Here is a 21,528-nt window from a genome sequence, read left to right as displayed (position 1 = left end):
AATCTTTGAAATTGCTGCAGTATTGATCAAGAACACAATCGTCCACGTCAAAGTCCGTCCACTAAAGTTCTTGTTTTTGTCTCTGACAGACTCAGATTGTTCTTCTCAGAGTCTGATAACATGATAGGATTCCTACAGAGACAGAGCTTTTTATTAAAGAGGAAGATCCTTTTAGTTTAACCAGAAACATCTCTATATATCTCTACCAGACTCCATTGACAAAAACAGTGATTTAACCAGGAGCTGCTGGAATACCACTGCCTCCATCTGTTAGAGTGTTTGTGTTATTGTGTGGTACTTTTACTTCAGTAAAGTATCTGATTATTTCTTCCACCACTGAAAGTTACACAACAACAGCAGTGTTGGTTCAGTGGATGAATAAACCCAAAGAAAGCATTGAACATCAGTTTGGGACAGTGGGGAGGTTCATCTCATTGAATCTTGTTCTGAAGGTCCTGATTTGTTTTACATGCATCTTCTGCCCTCTGCAGGACAAACTGTGAAACTGAAGTCTGCTGAACTCTGTTGATCTCACTGTTTAGACCCTCACATCAATCTGCTCCTCCAACACTCAGCCAAAAAGGCAAATAATCATATTTACCAGAATGACAAACTATTCAAACACAGCAACGAGAGAGAGGAACGTCTCACAGCAACTACAACAGCTTTACAGGAACAGGTGAAACTGGTCACAGTCATTTTGGGATTTAAGTTGAACATTACCATCACTACAGTCACCCTCATCCCAGAGTGAACAGGATGTAATACAATAAATATATGAGACATCATTCAGACTTCAAAATATGAACCTGGGTCAGTCTCACAATCATCTATAAGAAGTTCTGCAAAGGATCAACAGGTGACTGAAAAACCATGAGATGTACTCTCACATTCTGACCCCGCTGACTGTGTGTAGACAACACAGACATAACACAAGGCACAGTACAGAATACAACACCAACAATGATAACACAACACTCAGCTCAGTTTGGGTCTACAACAGGTTTAAGTTCAGATTTCTTTGTCATTTTTATGTAGATACATAAAAACTAAATTACGTTTTGCACTGAAACAAAGTTCAACTGGATCTATAACTTAATTAAACCTCAGATTATCTCTAACTGTCTTAAATTAAACATCAGTTAAACTGTAACTACAGCAGATTAATCTGTTAATCAGATCTAAAACAGATTTAAGTTAAACCTCAGATACAGCGACCTCTACAGGACACAGCCGCGAGGTTTCAGTGATAAGTGTCTGTAATTCTGACCCAGATATCACAGGTTTAAATCCCTCCTACCTTCCTTCCTTCCTCCTGCTGTTAAACTAAAGACAGCGCAGAGTAAAACCTCCATAACAACAGCAGGTAAACAGGTAAACAGGTAAACAGATAAACAGGTAAACAGCCGCCATGTCGAGACAGTTAACTGTCGGTACAACGAACGAACGGGCAGAAACAAACACAGACGAAAAACCAAACGAGGTATTACTGACTCACATTATTTCACCTGAAGTCCACGGCCCGGTCCTTCAACGGTCGGTTTCCGAGTTGAAAACTGCTCCTGTCCTAAAACTTCACGCGGCGGCCATCTTGTTTGATTGTTTACAGAAGTCATTTCTTCCCGCCCTTAAGTACTGATAGATCACCCGGATGCAATACCACCAGTGACCACACACTGAGCGGCGTCTGAAACGCGTTACAACCCAGAGGGGCGCTGTTTCACTCATGTCAGAGACTGTGTCCAGAGTCAGAGGCAACCAACAATTATTTTCATTATTGAATAATCTCACTGATATTTTCCTGGTTAACTGGTCCATCAGTTACTTTGTTTTACCGTCAGTAAAAATAGATGCAACAGATCTTAAAGGGGAAAGCACAGGGTTCATCAGATTCATCAGTATGAAGGAGATTATCCACTGAACACAGTCAGTCAAAACTGACCAACATTTTTATTAACCAGACCTTCATGTGTTTGGACTGTGGGAGGAAACACAGCCACAGGGAAGAAACAGGCAAACTGTAAAAACACACATCACACTTTAAAATGCCTTTACTTCATTTTTATTTTGTTTTCACAGAATGCACGACAGAGAGAGAACGAGTGAATCATCACATAACACGATTTATATTCACCTAACAATAAACATGAGGGAACTGGTGACATTTATTTGATTAAAGCCCCACATGGACTGGATTTCTGAGGAGGAGGAGTTCATTATTACAGTCTATTATAGTTTTTATTTGATTAAATTTTATCAGTTAAGGGTAAAATGTGACATTTCTGTGTGAAAATGGAGGAAATGTTTCTGCTGACACCAACAGAGTAAGGCCCTGTTAGAGCTCATCACATGGGCTGCTGTTCAGTCAGCAACAGGAAGCTCTGCAGTTTTCATTCAAACTGTCTCATTAACAGCAGCAGAATTCACTGTGATCATCTCCTGTTGTCAGTGAACCCATGGATGTTCAGACCACTCTCACTGGATTAATGTGATACTGAACTTAAAAACAGGAAGATTCTGAATGGAGTTCTGCAGCCTCTGTTTTCTCTGAGCTTTATTCTGGATGATCAGAGATGATGATATCCTCAGTCTGAATGGGGCTTTAATCATCTTTTTTTCTACAGGTAAAACTGAATCCACTCTCTGACCACCTCTATCCAGTGTAGGCAAACATGAGGAGCGCGGCCTGCCCGGGGCCGAGTTGCAGGTTCGTCAGGTCCACGCTGCTGTCCACAGGCAGGACGCTGCTGTTGGTGCTCAGAACAACGGTCGCCTGCCGGGGCAGAGCCGTGTCACTCAGCTGCAGCACCGTCACCTCCTCCGCCCAGTTGAAGGCGGCCAGGTAACGCTTGCTCTGGTCCCAGATCCGCAGATATGCTAGAGAGGAGGAGGAGTTAGAGAGGAGGACAAAGTCTCCGAACAGCAGGGAGCGCTCTTTACCTCGCAGCTCGCTCAGACTGTGGAAGAAGCTGCGACAGGACAGACGCTCAGCCCTCTCCTCCTGCACAGAGAGAGAAGATAATAATTGTACAACTGCTGCTACTACTGATACTTCTACCTCTACTACTCCTTCTACTACAACTACAGTTAGTACTTCTACTACTTCTGCTTCAGATACTGATACAAATGCAAGTACTTCAGCGACTATCAAAGCTGCCTCTGCTGGTAGAGCTACTACTTCTATCTCTACTCTTAATGCTATGACAACAGTTTCTGGAACTGTTACAGCTGACACTCAAGGTATTACAATACCACTGGAACCATTACAACAGATACTAGTACTACTGTCACTACTGCTGCAGCTACTACAACGGCCGCTGATAATAGCATCGCTGTTCCTGTTACCTCCAGTACTGCAGTACTACTTGAATTGTATGTAACTGTTGTTTACCTGTAGAGTCCCATTTAGCTCCTCATCAGAGTCCCAAAGCATCTTGGGAAACTTGTTGTCCTGTAGTAGAGATGATAAAAACAATAAGCAGAGTTTCTTTGTGACCGAGAGATGGACAGCAGAGAACAGTGATAAAACATTCAGACTCACCTCGTCCATCAGTCCGATCTCGTCTCCGTAGTTGAAGACGGGCGTCCCCGGCAGCGTGAGCAGCAGCAGCTGGTGCAGTTTAACCATCGCCGGGCCCACCAGTGACGCCAGGTGACCCTCAGCCCGACCCCCCAAGCTCCAGGCCAGCTTCGTCTGGTTGTGGGACGAATACAAGCGCTGGATGGACTGAGCACGCTCTGCGGCGTCGGCGTCTGTGGGACGGAGGACTCTGGAGATGAGGAGGTCAACGCCAGTGGAGGAGAGGAGGGAGGACACATCGTCGGCCGAGGATCGGTCTGTGATGCCGATCAGGACTCTGAGAAACATCCAGAGTGTTACTGATCATTATGACATGATGGTGTAGACAGAGAGAGAGAGGGAGAGAGAGAGAGTGTTGTCAGTGACCTCTTGTTGGGACGGTCATCTGTCTCGTTCTGGACGATGGCTCGGATGTCGGCCCACAGAGACGGCACCACAGTGGATACACGCTCCACCCCCGACAGCTGGATACCATCCACACCTTCATTCAGCCAGAACACCAGAGCAGACTGAGAGAGAGAGAGAGAGGTGTATCATCAGCAAACAGATCAACACACAGTAACTGTCTATTTTGATTTACACAATGTGAACCATCACGTTGTCTCATGATGTGACTTGTGTTAAGCCTGACGTCACAACCGATGAAAATCCTGTTTCCTGATCCAACTTCTCGGAGTCTCTCCTCTTCTTCCTCATCACAGTGAAAGTAGAACGACACCGAATGGTTTTTTGGACTCAGATCTGTTCAGACAACACGGAACTCAGCACTGCAGCATCTTAGAAACAGGAGAGAGTCCGAGAACTTGGACCAGGAAACAGGATTTTCAGTCAGTTGTGACGCCAGACTTAATGAGAGGGTGATGTTTTTTTCAGCTATGTCAGATAATCACATCACAGCAGAACTGTGCAGATGTTTTAATCCCATTAGAGGTTCAGATTACAGAGGCCTGATCTCGGCATCACGAGGTCTGACTTCACCCTCAGGCTCTGACTCGTCTGCAGAGTCTGTTCAGTGTTTCTCTCACCTTCAATCTCTCTGCGACGTTCGTCACACTGATGTTGGAGAACCAGGGTCCAGATGAGCCCTGGTAGTTTGGAGTCAGATCCAGAACCACAGAGATTCCTGCAGAAACACATGAAACATCATCAGAAAACACAGCGTGTTGACAGTAATAATTACTCCTGATGTGTTTGACGTCGTGATATTTCTGCGTCTCCTCACCCTTCTTGTGAGCAGCTTGAACGAAACCTTTAAACTGCTCCAGGTTTCCGGCCTCAGGGGAGATCTCTTCAAACCTCAGGCTCATGGCTTCATCAGATGGAGCCACATGTATCGGTCCAACCACCAGACCTTTAACCTTCAGCTGAGACAGACGGTCGATCTTCTGCTCCAGACCTGAGGGACGAACACAGATCAGCAGAGACCAGTGATCAGGTCTGTGAGGTAAAGGCTTCTGATCTCCAGGAACTTTGCTTTAAAAGCAAAGATTCTGTCTGCAGCAGGTAGGCCTGGAGCTGGTTTAGAAGCCCAACTGCTGAGGGAACAAATGATCTCAGATATTTGTTTGATTTCGACCTCCTAGGAAGATGAACCTGTTCCTTGTTGGTTAAAACTCTGCATGGAAAAGGTGTTGAGGCTCCATCTTGATGGACTCTGTCCTCTGAGTGGATCTAACTTAAATAAAGTGTCTTTCTCAGCTGATCTTTGTTTTCTTGTTTGGTATTGAAAGTCATGATGTCATCAGGATGCTGTTTCGAGACAAAACAGTCTCAGTTTCTCTCTGTCTTAAAGACTTTGAGTTTTAAGTTTGAGTCTTGACCCTATTTGATGAAACTGTCTGAGTATGGATGTTGATCCAGCTCGTGGTCCAGCAGGAGGCCAACGTGGAACAGGAGAAGTTCAGAGAACAAACTCCACAGAACTTCTGCTTCAGTTAATTTAGACCAAAGTTTAAACAATTTCACTTCTGCTGCAGCAAATGTCACCAGATCTGCAGTCAGCTGTTTCAGGGTCTGGCCTGTGTTTCAGTCACTTTACTGTATAAATCCAGCCCTGACTGTTCTGCAGGTTACACACTGATGTTTATCTTTTCTAAAAACCAGTTCATGTTCTCACCCTTCAGGTTGCGGGCGTCGGTGAAGGCCTGGATGTTTCCAATCTGATAGAGCGGGCCGTTGTTCCACCAGTTGGTGGTGGGCAGATCTCTGCAGCGAGGAGCCTGCAGGATGATGAGGACCGCTCCGGCCAGCATCCCCAACCAGCCAAGCCAGAACACCACCAGCAGCGCCCAGCGGGTCCTCACCCAGCTGAGGAGACAGGGAGGAAGACCGAACAACATCATCGTTCATGTTAATAACGTTTGTTAAAGGAGCTGTCTGTGAGTTTTGCTGTCGCTGCATAGCTTACGTTAGCATTAACAGCTGTTTACTTTCCAGTCTGTCCAAGAGCCTCAGCCATTGTTCATCATTTACAATACGAGAGGTTATAATACACCCTCTGGCCAGACTGAGGCTAGCTGGTTAGCATGCTAACTTCACAGAAGAAAAGTGAAAGCTAACACCTTCTACCTCTGGAAACAGCTGTTGGTGGGTGAATGAATGAAGTCAGATGATGAACTAATGATGTTTCCTTTAGACTGGTGAGTAAACACATAATGCTAATGTTAGCTACATAGCAACAGGAAAAACATACATATAGCTCCTTTAAAGGAAAATATCAATGGTTCTATTGTAGTGCATCTTCCAGCCACCGGTGGCAGCAGTGAGCAGAACTCCAGTCAGTGAGTGAAGAAGAAATCCTGCAGCATCTTTGATTTTTTCCAGATCTTCCTGGTTTATTTCTGTTTAATAAACCTGTCGTGTGATACAGGGTAAAGGTTTGACTTAGTGACAGTAACAAGCTCAGACTTGGTTGGTTACAGGAAGGACTCATTATTTTATTTTTCTACACTGATACAGGGTGTTTAGTGTTTGATGGTGCCTCTCTGATGAAAACTGAATGAGGAATGTATTGGGAATTGTAGAGCCATGTTGAGGCTCTGAAATAAACTGATTCATACACTGATAACTTTATTTTGTTAAACAGAAAAATAAAACTGCTTCCTGTTCAAAGACCTGGTTCAGTTTTTAATCAGCTCCTTCTGATCCCTGCAGACAGACTCAGCTTCACTACATGATTCAAAATAGAACTGTGTTTAGATTCTAATCCTGGCCTCTGCAGCTTCCAGGACATTTAACCTGTAAAGCACCGGAGCTGAATGTTTTACCTGAGCAGCTGATTCACTCGTTCATCAGTGCATGAAAACATCTGCTGACCATGAATTTTCTATATTTCTTTATGTTGCTGCAGAGCCACACCCTGCACTGGTTTACTGTGAACAGATCCGGGTCTCCTCCTCACCCCGGGGTCCCCGCCACCCGCAGCAGCTCCTCCTTGCTCAGCCCGGTGAACTTCACCTCCTCCTCCTCCTCCTCCTCCTCGGGGATCTTCAGCTTCACGGAGCCGTTCTTCTCCGCCGCCGCCGCGTCTCCTCCGGCAGACTGAGCCTCCTGGTCCCGGTCTCCTCCGGTCATCGGCTGCTTCTCCTGATCCTCCTGGTCCAGGTCCGCCTCGCTCACGTCGGCCTCCGTCGCATCAGCATCCGCGGCGACCTGAGGCGGATCCGCCGCATCCTTCGGCTCAGCATCTTTGGTCTCCTGCAGATCCACGTTGGTCTCCTCCGTGTTCATACCGGCGACGACCCGTTAATTTACCGACGATGAATAAGTCAACGAGCCGGTCTTTGTGCGAGTCACAGGGTCTGATGTGGTCCGTCAGATGTGGTCCTCCTGTCTGTCTGTCTGTCTGTCTGCAGCACTGCGGCTCTGCTGCCTTCACTGCTGTCGGAAATACGGGACTCAGAGTTCCGGTGTCCGCAGTCTGATCTGACACTCAGTTTATTAGGAACACCACTGCTGTGATGAATCCAGCCTCCGTGAAGGTTTCAGGGTTCAGTCTGTGATGAAAGACAGGGGCTCATTTAAATGTACGATCATTGTAGATGATGACATCACTCATTTCCGAGTGCACCTGAAGGCAGCACATGGCGATTGGTCCAGTGTTTGCTGCAAAAATCAGGTTAAAGTGAGAAGCAGAAAGAGACTACAGACAGTAAATACATCTCTCCATCCTGTGTGTGTGTGTGTGTGTGTGTGTGTGTGTGTGTGTGTGTGTGTGTGTGTGTGTGTGTGTGTGTGTGTGTCAGACAGAGATCAGCTGACTCAGCAGCTGTGCAGACTGCTGACCAACACTGAAACACAGGAAGCATCTGTAAACCCTGAAACAACCAGTGGAGCTAAACACGAACCTCCAATACTCTAGTTACATTACTCTGTACTCTATCCTCTGTCCTCTGTACTCTGTACTCTGTACTCTGTCCTCTGTACTCTGTCCTCTGTCCTCTGTACTCTGTCCTCTGTACTCTGTCCTCTGTCCTCTGTACTCTGTCCTCTGTACTCTGTCCTCTATCCTCTGTCCTCTGTCCTCTGTACTCTGTCCTCTGTCCTCTGTCCTCTGTACTCTGCTCCCTGTGTCAGGGTCATAAAGAAATACTCAGCTGATGAATGAAAACTCTTTGACACGTCACTGAAGATTAAACCAGAGGCTCCGAACATTTTTGTCTGAAAATGAGTAAAAACGTGTTCGATTCAAATTCAGATTCTGGGTAAAAAGAAACTGTTGATTAGGTTTCAAACTGTGGGATCAGAGACAGAAACACCAAATACACAACCACAGACCCACAGCATTAACATCACATTTATGGAAATGAACAGAAAAGATTATCTCGACACACAGAGGACACAGACTGTAACTGTCACACAGAAGACCTCGATTTGATCCCATCAAGTTTCATATAAAGTCATCATCAGTCTGTTTGTCTCTGACACAACATCACAACATGTTTTATCCACGTATCTACTGTTTTATTCAGATATTCTACTGTGAAGCTCAAACACATTTCAAGCACCAAATCAAATCTTCCAGCAGTAAAGTTGTTTTCACTTTACATTTTTCTGTCTTTGCCTGTTGCTCTGGGACAAACAGGAGCCTCAGCATGAAGCTGAGACTGTTCTGAACATTTAGACATGAAACGCCTCAATGTGATGTTATATACATAAGTACCTGTAAATAAAATACCCAGAGACCTGACTGCTGTTACTCTGCAACCTGCTGACAGTTAAACACACCTCATGTCCAGCAGTCTAACATGTGGTCTGCTGCTGCGTTCACTGCAGTTAAATATCTAAAACTTCCCTCTGAATGGTCAGAGAGAAATAAGACTCGTCACTCTGACAGATGCAGTCGAACCCTTTTACTCACGTTGACTTCAGTTTTTAAAGAGACTGAGGTTAAAGGTCTCCTCAGTGATCCGGACTGATCCGGTCCTCATCAGTCCTGCTCTGCAGACTCAGCAGTCTGGACAGAGTCCCCGGGTGAAGGCGGCGTCCCTGATGTTTCCCATCGTCCAGCTTCTCCAGCAGCAGCAGTTTGTCTGTGACGTCTCTGCAGCCACACAGACGCTTCACCTGCAAACAACCTGCAGGTTAACAGGCCGAGCTGAGGACAGGCTGAGGTCCACCGTCTCTGAGCAGACCGCTCCTCACATCAGTCACTGCTTCATCAACAACAACCAGCAGAACAATCTGATCTACCATCATTACATCACATCTCTGCAAAAATCATTCCTCATCATATCATTCATTTCTCCTCCTGAGTCTGTGTCCAGACCTGTCGTCTTCCTTAACTCACTCCGTCTAGTTTTAACAGAATAACAGTGAACAGTAAAAACAAGATGGCGTCAGACTCTGTCGACACGTTCTGCAGCTGAGATGAAGAGTCTCAGAGGAAACGTGTTGTTTCTGCTCAGTAACGTCAGAACCGTTCAGACTGGATTTTATTCTCCATCATGTCAGTGAGAGACAGAATGAGAGCTGCTGTTAGCTGATGTTAGCTAATGTTAGCAGCCTGTTAGCTGCTGAACAGATCGTCTGTTTTTTTGGGCCGTTCTCACCCTGATGTCCAGTTTTACCCGTGTTAACAAATCAATCAGTTGTGGCGCTGGTCGTCCTTGGGAGTGGGGAAAGGGAAAGTCACTTTTATCCTACGTTCAGGTTTGCTTTAGTCCAGGCTCGTCTGGGATCTGAACCTCTCACACTCCTCTACAAATGACATTTAAGACGTCTTGATACCTGTTGTTGAGTGTACCCACTGAAACAGAGAGCAGACCTACTGTTCTGACCATCAGCTGTTGTACCTGCAGACTGACGAAGCGATCGTCGCAGCCGTCCTCCTGCCGCCGCCGGTCACACAGACGCAGCATTTCCTGCATTGTCCTTCACAAACAAAGACATATATATATACACAGCACTGCAGATTGTTAAACTAACAGACACAAAGGTTTTGGTTCCTTTTTACCTGCGGACCTGCCGGTCAGATTCAGTGTTGACCCGCTGCAGCAGGAAGTCCAGCAGTTTGTCCGCGGGCATGTCGACGCTCTGCAGCAGGCGACAGGCGGCCAGACGCAGCTCTGCATCATCCTCGGTCTCCACGCAGCACTGCAGCGTCTCCTGCACGTCTGCTGATGACAAACCCAACGCACCCACAGCTGCAACAACAACAACACAGGTTTATCTCAGCTACAGGTCTGAGAGAGGTGAAACAAACCAGTCCATCTACACTCCAACCCTCAGCTCATGGTCTCTGGCTGGTACAAGCAGCTCAACGAGTTTCCTCTGTCGGCATCTGGACTCAGAGACGGGGTGAGGAGCTCAGCATAGAGCCGCTCCTACACAGTTGATGTGATTCAGGTATCTGATCAGGATCCTCCTGGACTCCTTCTAACCTGTGGTTGTTTTCATTCACCTGTGAGGGCAGAACGTCGAACCTGCCGCACCGGGTCGTTCTCCACCCGCTCCAGCAGACGACTCACAACCTGGATTCAAACCAACAACAAAGGTCTTTAATCCAGGAGGAAGATGAGCTGAGTGAAGTATTTCCACAGCAGCTTATGTTTGCATTAAGGCAGTTTTCCACAGGCCTGGTACAGACTGCTGCAAACTCTAAATGATTATCCTGAGGGTTTGGTGACGTTTCTTAGCTCTTCTGTTGGCAGAGAAAAGAAAGCTGCAGAGAGACTTCACAGAGGCTGAAAGAGTGGAGACGTCTGTTTTTAGCTTTAGGTTTTTTTACAGAAAGGATTTCAGAAAATCTGGCACTTGTACAGTTTTTATGCCTCGGTACTGACGACACTCGGGCCTGGTCGAGTTATGTTTTCAGGTTGTTCCTCTCAATCTCTGGAACATTTCAAGGGAGTCCCTTCAAAAGACTCACTGTGTGAGTGGACAGTAAATACAACCAACAACAGGATGACTCTGTTGGCATGAACATCACTGTTTAATCTTCACCGCTCTTTATTTCTGCTTTGGATCTATGACGCCATGAAACTCTTCTTCACTGTTTCACTTACGTGTTATTCTTTTTAAGCCTGACTTTGTCTTTAACATTAATAAACAGTGAGAAATGTCCGACCTTCATCCCAACATCGACACGTTTTAGCAAATAAACTGTACACAAGTTGAAGCAGCTGCAGTGTCCGTTTGACCGATCACAGTCAGTCCTACAAACAATGTGTCTGAACACGACCTGAGCCAATCTGACCCCCCAGCAGCAGAGACTTCTTAAACACCTGAAACAGGAACTAAACTCAGCCCTGGTTCCTCTGGTCTTACTGTCTCCTCCTTCAGCAGCAGAGATGCAGCCGTCTCACAGGCCTGTTTCCTCACAGCGCTGAATTCATCTCTGAAGCAGGAGACAACAGACTCCAGCAGCGTCGCCGTCGTTAACTTCAGGCTGCTGAGGAGGTTCAGAGCAGCCGTCCTGCCCTGCAGCCCCCGAACATCCTCCAGCTTCAGCCTGAAACCAACAACTACCTCTTAGATATTCAGTCAACTGCACAAGACCGACATTACAACATCAGCCTCAAGGGCTAGAATCATCAGCTGCTCCAGGGCTAACATTAGCTTGTCACACCTGTCTCCCTCTGATGTACTCAGAATCATCCAGATCTTAACTCATAGGTATTAAATGTTTGATATTATCTGGCGAACCTGGTGAGACTGCAAGAAGGATCTTTAAACCCCTCACATTACCAGATAATCTTGGCCAAACATTTGTATGGACCAAGGTCCCAGACCAGATTTCCTCTGACTGCTGGGACTGAATCTGGGATAAATCCTGTGGTGTGAGGCAGATCGAGAATCAAAGACTTCAGAACAGAGCTTATTAAATCCGTATTTTACTGACTCAGAACCAGCCGTCAGAATCCATCCCAGGACTACTTACTTACAGACTGACTGGAAGTGTGTTTGTGTTGTTCACTGTCTGGTACCTTATCTGGTTGTGAACGTCCTGCACTTTTCCCAGCTTCATCAGCGTCTCTGCAGCAGCGAGTCGAACCGGATCACTGTGGTCGTTCCACATCAGGTGGATCAGCTTCTGAACGACATCCTGTTACAGAACACGGTTTAAATGAGACGAACCGACGGACTCGTTTCTTTATTTTACTGAGTTAGATAAAGAACAGGAGGCTGTGGACCTTATTAACGGGCCCTTTGAGTCTGGACAAAGTGGTGCAGGCCAACAGTCTGGTCCTGGATTCAGCGCTGTTCAGCTGCTCCGCCAGCAGGGAGCGCACAAGAGGCTGCAGGAGGAAGACGACCAGTTTAACTCACGTTTCCAGGATCACTGACAGGGTTTTACTGATGCTCTGAAGCTGAGACTCACTTTCACTGCATTCAGACAAATCAACCAAGAAATAAAAAGAGACCAATGGAGAGTATTGATAATAAATAGCAGCACTGATAAAATCTTAGCAAAACCCAAGACCCTAGACCCCTAGACCTTAGGCCTTGGGCCCTGGCCCAGCAGGGGGCTCTGACCGTCTGGTTGCTGAGGTAGACGAGCTGTGAAACCACCGACTGGACATCAGGAGGTTGGTCCAGGTCCTCTGGTTGGTCGTCATGGAATAGTTGTGCTAACAGTCTCTGGATGACCCCCCTGCTGTGGTCTCCATCCAGGACTTCAGACTGTGCAGCTACCCAGCCATCAGGATCTGAACCTGCAGAATCTGGAACCCAACAGGAGACCAGTCGGTTCGACCTCCAGTATCAGTTACCACCTGGTGAAAACAGAAGAACTTGATGGTAAATACAGTTTCCTACCTGACTGTCGTCGCCCGGTCTGGTCCTGGTCTTGGAGGTCATTCAGGTCTCTGTTCAGGCTTTCTGCGGTCATTCACAAACAGAAACACACATCTGTTGTTGTTCATAAACAGTTAAAACCAAATGAACTTGTTTCCACCTGATCACACCCGAAACGAACGTATTTGTCGACTCACTCTTGGGGGTGTGTGTGGTCCTGTTCTTCAGGTCTGGGTGGGACCGCCTCTGCAGGTTTCTGGTGTAGTTTGAGTCTTTAAAGATGATCTGGGTTTTATGAGCCCCCTTGTGGACTGGTTGGACCTCTGTCCCCCTGGTTCTCCTGCAGGAGTCCTGCAGCAGTCCTGTCCTCTGGGGGTCTGAATGATCCACAGACTCTGGTGACTCTGGTAACAGTGGTAACAATCTGGATCCTGGAGCCAGCTGGTGTTTCAGCCTCGGAGATGCTCTATAATGCCTCCTCTCTACAGGCCTCTTGGCAACTGGTCTCAGGACTCCAGTGGGCCTGAATAAGTGTCTGAAGTCGGCCTGGCTGTATGAGACTCTGTCAGTACCAGACTCTGTGTCGGGGGAGAAGGTGAGACCGGCAGCGGCATCGCTCAGAAACCTCTGATAAAGAAGCTGTGATCTCTGAGAGTGGATGGAGGCTGAACCGGAGACGGCTCCATGTGGATCCATGTCACCTGTAGAGACAACCAAGACATGAGACTTTAACAGGACTGGAACGAATCTGAAACCACGATACAAACATCCACAACAACAGGAAGACAGAACCGCCATGTTCACAAACTGAACTGAGCAGCTACAGAAAGCACCAGTCCAAAATACACAAGGATCATTTTAAGTCTTGACCTGGACTGAGACCACCTCTTTAGCTCAAAACAGATTTAGGTTCTACCTGCTGTTTGGTCCAGACTTAACAATATAGAAGCAGCTGAAGAAAAGAAGCTGAAGACAGTTTAACCCTTTCATGCAGAGGTCAGTACAACAGCTGTTAAAAAGCTGTGTTCTTGTATATGATGGGGTTTGTGGTAGATTTGACCATCAGCCACCACCGTGGACTCTACAGGGTTGCTTCATACACTTCCACCCACTGGCCAGTCGATTTAAGTTGACACAACATTCAGAGGATGAAAGAGGAGACACACAAATTTCTCAAAACCAAGATGGTCGACAGATGGACAGAAATGCAGCAGTTTTTTCCATAGAAGACGACCCCTGCAGGCAAATGTCCAAGTATTGATTTCATATTAGGAGGAAATTATGACTAATCATCTGTTCACTGGTTTTTTGTTTATTATTTCCTGTTATTACATAAATTACGCTCAAAATGTTTCTATATACCTAAAGAAGAATAAAAACACTTAGGGAAAACATCCTGACTGTGGATTTCATGGTTGATGTATATAAGAAAAAATCCAGTTTCATAAAGTTTCCCTGTAAACAGAGTGGTGCAGGACTGATCCTAAAACCTGGAGGTCAGTTAGCATTTTACAACCTTGATCACAAACCTCCCCATCTCGACCTGGAGCTGTCTTAACTACTGATATCACTTTAACTGGTCTCAGTTTAACTTTAATTTTAATCATATGTTTTTTTTAGTTGCTCAAGACATTTTCAGGTTTGATTCTCCGACATAAAATGGGTCAGTAAATCCCCCACTCCTGATGTTTGAAGCTTTTACGTGTCTTAAAAAAGGCGGTTGCTAACGAGTGTCTAAATGAGACTACAGAGGTTGTCGGGGACGTTAACATGAAAACCCATCTACTCACCAGTCCACCTTTACAGCCTCGTTGTGTTTCTACTCTCTGCTTTCTAAGACCTCGGCTTCCTGGATCCAGACTCACCTGAAGCTCTGTCTGTTGTGGAGATGGAGGCAGACAGGTAGAGCCACGGTTACCTGTAGGTGAGCTTTTGGCGTTGTTATGGCAACGCTATAACAATATATATATGAGAGGAGCTCACAGTTACAACTTACACACGCCTGAGTAACAGCTTAAAAAACAACTACACTAAACTGCAGTTACACAGTGTGTGTGACAGGTGGCACTGAACACCACACATTAACAATGAATGCTTTAAATCAAAGATAACGTAGTTACACAGCTCACACAGAGAGGAACAGGTCTGAGAGAAGCCAACTGTAAATGAGGAAGGTGCTAACTTAGCTAGCATGGTTAGCTCTACAGACTCCGTGGTCAGAACTAAGAGAAGTCACAAAGTTAGCTAACTTCAGCCACACTCCAGACACAGACAGGTTTACCTCACATCCAGTGCTGTTACAGTGATGAACACTAGCTCACCAGCTAATGCTAACCTGTCAGTTTTTCCACTTACCAGATGTAAAGTTAACGTAAAATCCTGAACGTCACACAGCCGTTAACGCGCATTTGATACCTTCAGAACGAGCTGACGTCAGTTGGCAGGTGTTCACTGTGATTGGTGGTGAGGGAGGAGACGCGCTCTCTGATTGGACAATTTTTAAAAAAAAATCAACTACATTTGTAGTTTTTCTTTCTCCGAATCCATCAAGAGTTAAATTAGTTCTCCTGGACTCCTGGACCAGGAGTTTTCTAAGGGGTCTAAAAGACTGAAGACTCACAGCGCCACCTACAGGACTGGACTGGATCAAATTAATCTGAATTGAATTTTCTCTTATTGAAGGAGTTTTACTTGAACCAGTGTCTGAGTTAAGATATTGTGGACTCATCTGCTCCTGTTTTTCCTGCTGAAGAACTGCAGCTGGGGAAAGTTACAGTCCCTGAGACAGAAAACACAGCAGACATGTCTCTAAAGTCAAATCAGGGAGCTGTTTATTCAAGTAGAGCAGAGGATGAATTTCTAACACTGAGCACAGTGCTGTGAGAGCTTGAAGTAACAAATGCATGGACTAGTTTTTCTGCATCTTTTTGAGACAGAAAATGTCTAATGTTGGTGATATTACGCAGGTGAAAGAAGGCAGTCCTAGAAGTTTGTTTTATGTGTGAGTTAAAGGACAAATCCTGATCAAAGATGACTCCCAGATTCTTTACAGTGGAGCTGGGAGCCAGGGCAATGCCGTCTAATGGAACTACATCATTAGAAAGTTTATTTCTGATGTGTTCAGGACCAAGTACAATGACTTCAGTTTTATCTGAGTTCAACAGTAGAAAGTTGCTTGTCATCCTTAATGTCATCCTTAATGTCCCTAAGACAAGCCTGGAGTTTGGCAGATAAAGCTGTGTACACAGCTACAGAGGAGTGATCAATATCAAGATGACTGGAAACATTTCTGATGAGTTTAAATGTTGAGTTGTTGAAAGAATGAAAACACTTTTACAGACAGAATAATCTCAACATACGGATTCTACATGAAACTGTTCACACATGTAATTAAATATGAATCACTTTTCATGTTTGGAAACTTTATCATCTGGACGAGAATTTAAAACAAAGTTTGTTTAATCTGAACAATGATCAGCTGATCAAACCTGCAGTTATTGATAAATGTGTTTTTTTATTTGGATCAGTTTGCTGCTCTTCACAGCTCCACACAGTCACAATAATAAAATACTTTTAACAACAATGACACAGAATCAATAAAACAAACCAAATATAAAGATCAGAAAATGAGTGAAATCATTTTTCACATATGAAAAGTTTGACAATAGAAAGAAAAAGCAAATAGTTCAACTAGAAAAGAAGAAGACGGAAATAAAAGAAGTGAAAGAGAAATAAACAGAGCTTTGGAATAATGAGACAGCAGGAGGACAGGTGCAGTTTAAGACGTTAAATTCTCTGACTTTTCCCTTTAAGAAATAAACAACATTATAAATCTGATCATCCTCTTTATCTCTGACTGATCTGTTCCACTGTCACAGAGACCTTCACTGGTAACATCCTCACTGGGAGATTATCCACAGTGAAAATGTATGGAAACATCTTCTCAGTGAAAGTGTGTGTGAAGGTGTGTATGTGTGTGTTAGTATCAGGATCAGAGAACGACAACTTTCCTCTGTTCCAGTCCAGATTCACTCTGATCCTCTGGAGCTTCTTCTGCTCTGAGAGAACAGTGAATGAAGCTGATGGTGACCATGCTGAGTATTTACCTTTATAGAACCATATTCCCCATAATCCAGACCGTATGCCTCCCTTCCTCTGGACAGACTCTGCTAACACACCCAGTGACCAGTCTGTATTGTCTCCAACCTCGACGTCCCAGCTGTGAGTCCCTGAGTTAAAACCCTCAGAGCCCAGGACAGAGCAGTAAATATCAAATCTCTCTGGATTGTCAGGAAGCTCCTGTTTCTCTCCATGTCTCACTCTGGTCAGATCTTCAGACAGGATCAGTCCTGGACCAGCAGTGTTTGGGTCCAGAACCACAGGACTGTAGGAGACCATGTCCTTCATCTTGTTCCAGATGTTGAAGGTCAGGTTGCCCAGGTGTTTGGCCTGGTCTATCAGAGCTCCTGAGAGCAGCTGGTGATCCTCCAGCAGGGGGCGCTGCTGGACTCTTTCCACTGCAGCCTTGTAGTTGTTGAGGAATGAGACGTCTTCAGCTCTCAGCTCGTCCTCTGTGGCTCTGACTGTGTGTGAAAGAGCTGCTATCTCTCTGCTCAGAGCCTCCATCTTCTCCTTCATCATCTGACTCTTCTGCTCCTCTTCCTCCCTCAGTGCAGCCATCCTGGCCTCCTCTTCCTCTTCTAGAAACTGGTGAAGCTTCTTAAACTGCTCCTTAATCTGCCTCTCTGTGTGTCGGGCCTGGACCTTAATGTGTTCTGCTGTTTGATCAAACTTCACTTTAACTTCTTCTAAACTCTTTAACTTCTTCTTTAAGGACTCCAGAGTTTCCTGAAGTTCCTTCTTGTGTTGTCGTGCAGCTTCATCGATGGGTCTGAATCTGTGGTTGGAGTGTTTTTCTGAATCTCTGCAGACGACACACACTGGCTGCTGATGGTCCAGACAGAAGAGTTTGAGTTTCTCAGAGTGCAGACTGCAGAGAGCCTCTGAAGATCTCTGATCTCTCTCCTGTAAGAAGGACTCACACAGGTTCTTTAAGGCCAGGTTTATAGGTGGTTCTAACCTTGAAGATCTTCTCTTACAAACTGGACACTGTGGTGTTGGTTTCTCTCTCCACCATCTCTTCAGACAGTCTTTACAGAAGCTGTGGCTACATGACAGAACAACAGGATCTCTAAAGACCTCCTGACAGACCGGACAGCAGAGATCCTCCTCTAATCTGGAAGCCATTTAGTCTGAGTGAAGCTGAAAACACAGCAGACAGGAAGTACAGTCAGTCATGGCTCCCCTCCCTCCTCTACTAACTTCACTGAGATTCACTTTCACTTTGAGTGGTGGTTTTAGTCAAACTCACCTTCAGTGTGTGGAGAGTCAGCAGGTTGAAGCAGCAGTGTTGTAGTTTTCCTCTTTTCTCTCCTGTAGCTGGACTCACTCAGAGGAAGCTGTTAGTTTGGTCTGAAGGTGAATCTGATCGAATGTTTTTCAGCCTGTGTCTCTCTTTAGTGACGAGGAACAAACTGTTTCCTGGTTTGTTTCAGAGAGTCAGATCAGGGGTGGAGCTCTTCTGTAAAATGCTGTTGACTTTCGTTTCAGTTATAATTCCTGATATTGTGTAAGAGGCCTGTCTGCAGCTGTATGAACACAGTGCAACAGTTTGACTATAACTGAGTAAAATCCCTGGAAGATTTGAGGAGAGAGCTTCATTGGATTATTAAGTTTTAAGATGAAGTGGCTGCAGAGTTTCTGTATTTTTGGTAAATATATTTAATATGAAATAGAAGAAGATATCACACTGGGCCCCAAGACCACAGGCCATGACAGTGTAACCCTGTACAGTCAGACATACATAATGCAGACGGTGGGATTCACTGTTTGATGGAAGACTGATACCCTCTATAAGAAACATGCTAACTGAGATTTTCTACATTTTAAATGTCATTTTAATGGTAGAATTCACCTTAAAAAATATTAAGCTTTTCAACTAAAACTAGATGTTTTTGCATGTTATGACGAAACGCTATGCTACCAGCTGCTGTTAGCTGATGCTACCAGCTGCTAGCAGCTGTTAGGCGCTTTAAAGTGCTGAAAGAAATCAAGTCACACTTGTCAAAGGTAATGTGTGTTTTTCTCAGTATGCCAGTATAAATACACTGCAGTGACAGTAACTGGTGGCGGTGTGGGGAGACAAAGGGACAGACTGACTATGACGAGCTGCTACATTTTGTCTGCACTGATTAAATATTGGCTAAAAGACCAAACGTAAACACTCAGTCTATGAAGATATTAATTAAATGATGTTGGGGCAGTAAACGCAGCCTAATTCACTGTGGGCTAAGATACAAGTTTCCATCACACACTTTGCATCACTGTGAAAAACTTTGAAAAAACTGGATGACTGTCCCCTTCCTTCTCTTTATCGTCTTTCTTCTCGTTTTTCGGAAGCCAGACTTTTGGTCAGTTTGCCGAAGTCAAGAGCTAAACCCGACTCTTCAGAAAAACTCTACGAGCTCACTTTTGTCCAGTACAGCGACAGTCATTTTATAATTCAGTAGTTTTATGAGCGGAGTTCTGTATTGGCTTCGGTGCCTACAGATTACGTCAGGCGGTTAGCTAGCGAGATCCGTAGCACTGAAGCTAACACTGAACTCCGCTCAGATCTGCGCTAAATTGTCGCAACACTTCGGTTTTACGGGAATAAATACCGAGATTAATGTGAATTGTGGAGCTTTTCTGAACCACAGAGAGCTGCTCTTCAGTTCGGCATAAATAACATCCACCAACACGAATTCTCTCTCTAACACTTGAAACTTTTTGTTGTTCATAAAGTTTTAGGGGGAAAAAAACACGTCTCTTAAGGTCGTCCGAACATCTGAGGGGAAAAACTCAGTGTGATATTTAACCTAAATGTTCTTCGTCACTTGCACCTGTGCCTACGTCAGTTTGCACATCACTGTGACAGGTGGATTAAGGCCAACCCTCAGTGTTTGATGGCTGTGGAGACAAACGTCTGGTTCACGGTCCACCTTAAGGCTCAGACCCGTTCCTGTGAGCAGCAGAGTGGAGCCGCAGCCTGGACTCAGACCCGCTCTTAGTCCGGTTTCCCGGCGGATCCCGATCTCTGCGGTTCAACATGAACTTCTCTGAAGCTAAATCGGAGCTGAAGCAGCTGCTGAGCAGAGTGAGTCCGTCCGAGCTCCCGAAACTCCTGGACTGGCTCCGAAACTCAGGTAACCGCCTCACCTGCTGCTGCACATGGTCTGATTCAGGGTCTGAGATCAGGTCCAGACTCAGTACAGACTCAGTCATCACGTGATTTAACACAATCACTTCCATTAGAAACAACAACAGACTGTGTATGAACCCGAGGAGCCACCGTCTCTCTTCATATAAACCACTGACTGACTGTGACTACATTACCCAGACGGCCCTGTGTGTGTGTGTGTGTGTGTGTGTGTGTGTGTGTGTGTGTGTGTGTGTGTGTGTGTGTGTGTCCTGCAGACGAGCTGGACGAGCTGCTGCTGGACAACAGGAAGGTGATGCTGCGGAGCATCGCAGACGACCTGAGAGCCAGTCTGCCGCCGGACGCCATGTTACCGTGTGAGACCGCCGCACAGCTCAGGGTACTGCAGTAATACTACACGATACTGCAAACCAGTACTACAGCAGGGTGAAAAGTACAGGAGCAAACATCAGGGGTGAAGAGTAACTGAGTACCTGTAATACTACTTCATGTGTGTACTCCATTACCTGTGTCTGACGGATACAGTCTCTTCATGTTTGATGTGATTATGAGGAGCTTAATTCCTGCAGTCAGTGAACACACCACAGTGTAAACCTGCTCAGGTAGTGATGTCTGTGTGTGTGTGTGTGTGTGTGTGTGTGTCAGATGCAGCAGCGGTCGCAGCCCACCGTCCATGTGGACAGCTTCCTGTACGATGACGAGCAGGTGGACTCTCTGTGTGAGGAGGGAGCCATGAGCCGCACCTACTGCCTCACCTGTGGCTCACACAGGAGCGCACCTCTGGGTGGGAACCACACACACACACACACACACACACACACTCACACACACTCACACACTCACACTCACACACACACTCACACTCACACACACACAGTCCAGTCTTTCCATATGTCCACAACAGAGAGTTCATCACTAAATGATCCCAGACTGACTGTTAGCTCCTCCTCCTCCTCCTCCTCCTCCTCCTCTCCTCCTCCTCCTCCTCCTCCTCCTCCTCCTCCTCCTCTCCTCCTCCTCCTCTCCTCCTCCTCCTCCTCTCCTCCTCCTCCTCTCCTCCTCCTCCTCCTCTCCTCCTCCTCCCCTTCTCCTCTCCTCCTCCTCTCCTCCTCTCCTCCTCCTCTCCTCCTCCCTCTCCTCCTCCTCCTCCCCTCCTCCTCCCTCCTCCTCTCCTCAGACTTCATCTCTCACTCCTTCTCAGTGTCTGAGCTTCAGTTCTTGTTCCTGAACGTTCTCCCAGACCTGAGCGGTTGGACGTTGGTGGACGTTGGATCCAGACTGGGAGCTGTGCTGTACGGGGTCAGAGGTCACACACACACACTCCTGCTGTAACATTTTACTTCCTGTGTTTCCTCCTGCATCATGTGACGTCTCTCTGTGTCTCTCTCTCTCTCTCTGACTCTCTCTGACTCTCTCTCTCTCTCTCCTCTCTCTCTCTCTCTCTCTCTCTCTC

The 21,528-nt window shown here is 45.9% G+C and overlaps 5 protein-coding genes across 11 annotated transcripts in view; 1 reads left to right on the top strand and 4 right to left on the bottom strand.

Annotated features, from left to right (window-relative positions):
* LOC108892378 (MAM domain-containing glycosylphosphatidylinositol anchor protein 2) overlaps positions 1 to 1,616 on the bottom strand; it is a 91,410-nt gene extending 89,794 nt beyond the window's left edge. Inside the window, exon 1 of the mRNA XM_051067978.1 lies at positions 1,499 to 1,616. The gene's annotated coding sequence lies outside the window, so the exon portion shown is untranslated. The remainder of the gene's footprint in view (positions 1 to 1,498) is intronic.
* A 430-nt stretch (positions 1,617 to 2,046) lies between these two features.
* Positions 2,047 to 7,579, bottom strand: LOC108892379 (4F2 cell-surface antigen heavy chain). Its single transcript, XM_018689879.2, has 8 exons — positions 6,981 to 7,579; positions 5,697 to 5,887; positions 4,803 to 4,976; positions 4,606 to 4,703; positions 3,947 to 4,089; positions 3,542 to 3,857; positions 3,392 to 3,451; positions 2,047 to 3,001 (listed from the first exon to the last, which is right to left on the bottom strand). Exons 1-8 carry the CDS (start codon positions 7,307 to 7,309, stop codon positions 2,654 to 2,656), a joined length of 1,659 nt encoding a protein of 552 aa, XP_018545395.1. The 5' UTR covers positions 7,310 to 7,579; the 3' UTR covers positions 2,047 to 2,653.
* Positions 7,580 to 8,208: 629 nt separating this feature from the next.
* heatr4 (HEAT repeat containing 4) lies at positions 8,209 to 15,336 on the bottom strand. 4 transcript variants are annotated; one of them, XM_018689870.2, is made up of 12 exons: positions 15,173 to 15,336; positions 14,608 to 14,694; positions 13,015 to 13,518; positions 12,839 to 12,901; positions 12,557 to 12,744; positions 12,214 to 12,318; positions 12,007 to 12,125; positions 11,348 to 11,531; positions 10,482 to 10,551; positions 10,035 to 10,224; positions 9,874 to 9,952; positions 8,209 to 9,145 (listed from the first exon to the last, which is right to left on the bottom strand). In XM_018689870.2, exons 3-12 carry the CDS (start codon positions 13,511 to 13,513, stop codon positions 8,981 to 8,983), a joined length of 1,662 nt encoding a protein of 553 aa, XP_018545386.1. In that variant the 5' UTR covers positions 13,514 to 13,518; positions 14,608 to 14,694; positions 15,173 to 15,336; the 3' UTR covers positions 8,209 to 8,980. The 4 variants fall into 4 exon arrangements, with proteins under 4 accessions (XP_018545386.1, XP_018545388.1, XP_018545391.1 ...); XM_018689872.2 differs by lacking the exon at positions 15,173 to 15,336 and adding an exon at positions 15,099 to 15,168; XM_018689875.2 differs by lacking the exon at positions 14,608 to 14,694 and having other exon boundaries at positions 15,173 to 15,230.
* A 290-nt stretch (positions 15,337 to 15,626) lies between these two features.
* On the bottom strand, positions 15,627 to 18,357 carry LOC108892380 (nuclear factor 7, ovary). Its single transcript, XM_018689880.2, has 2 exons — positions 18,189 to 18,357; positions 15,627 to 18,079 (listed from the first exon to the last, which is right to left on the bottom strand). Exon 2 carries the CDS (start codon positions 18,062 to 18,064, stop codon positions 16,664 to 16,666), a length of 1,401 nt encoding a protein of 466 aa, XP_018545396.1. The 5' UTR covers positions 18,065 to 18,079; positions 18,189 to 18,357; the 3' UTR covers positions 15,627 to 16,663.
* Positions 18,358 to 18,447: 90 nt separating this feature from the next.
* Positions 18,448 to 21,374, top strand: zgc:109986 (uncharacterized protein LOC553566 homolog; the record flags this gene model as incomplete). Of its 4 annotated transcripts, none has more annotated exon segments than XM_051067981.1 (5): positions 18,448 to 18,588; positions 19,794 to 20,061; positions 20,333 to 20,454; positions 20,721 to 20,859; positions 21,253 to 21,374. In XM_051067981.1, coding segments are annotated over 4 exon segments (480 nt in total), but the record flags the coding sequence as incomplete, so codon positions are not given.
* Between the last annotated feature and the right edge of the window lie 154 nt (positions 21,375 to 21,528).

This window comes from Lates calcarifer, unplaced genomic scaffold (assembly GCF_001640805.2).
Source record: "Lates calcarifer isolate ASB-BC8 unplaced genomic scaffold, TLL_Latcal_v3 _unitig_2226_quiver_726, whole genome shotgun sequence".
Taxonomy (NCBI): Eukaryota; Metazoa; Chordata; class Actinopteri; family Centropomidae; genus Lates; species Lates calcarifer.
This window is presented reverse-complemented; position numbering and strand designations above follow the sequence as displayed.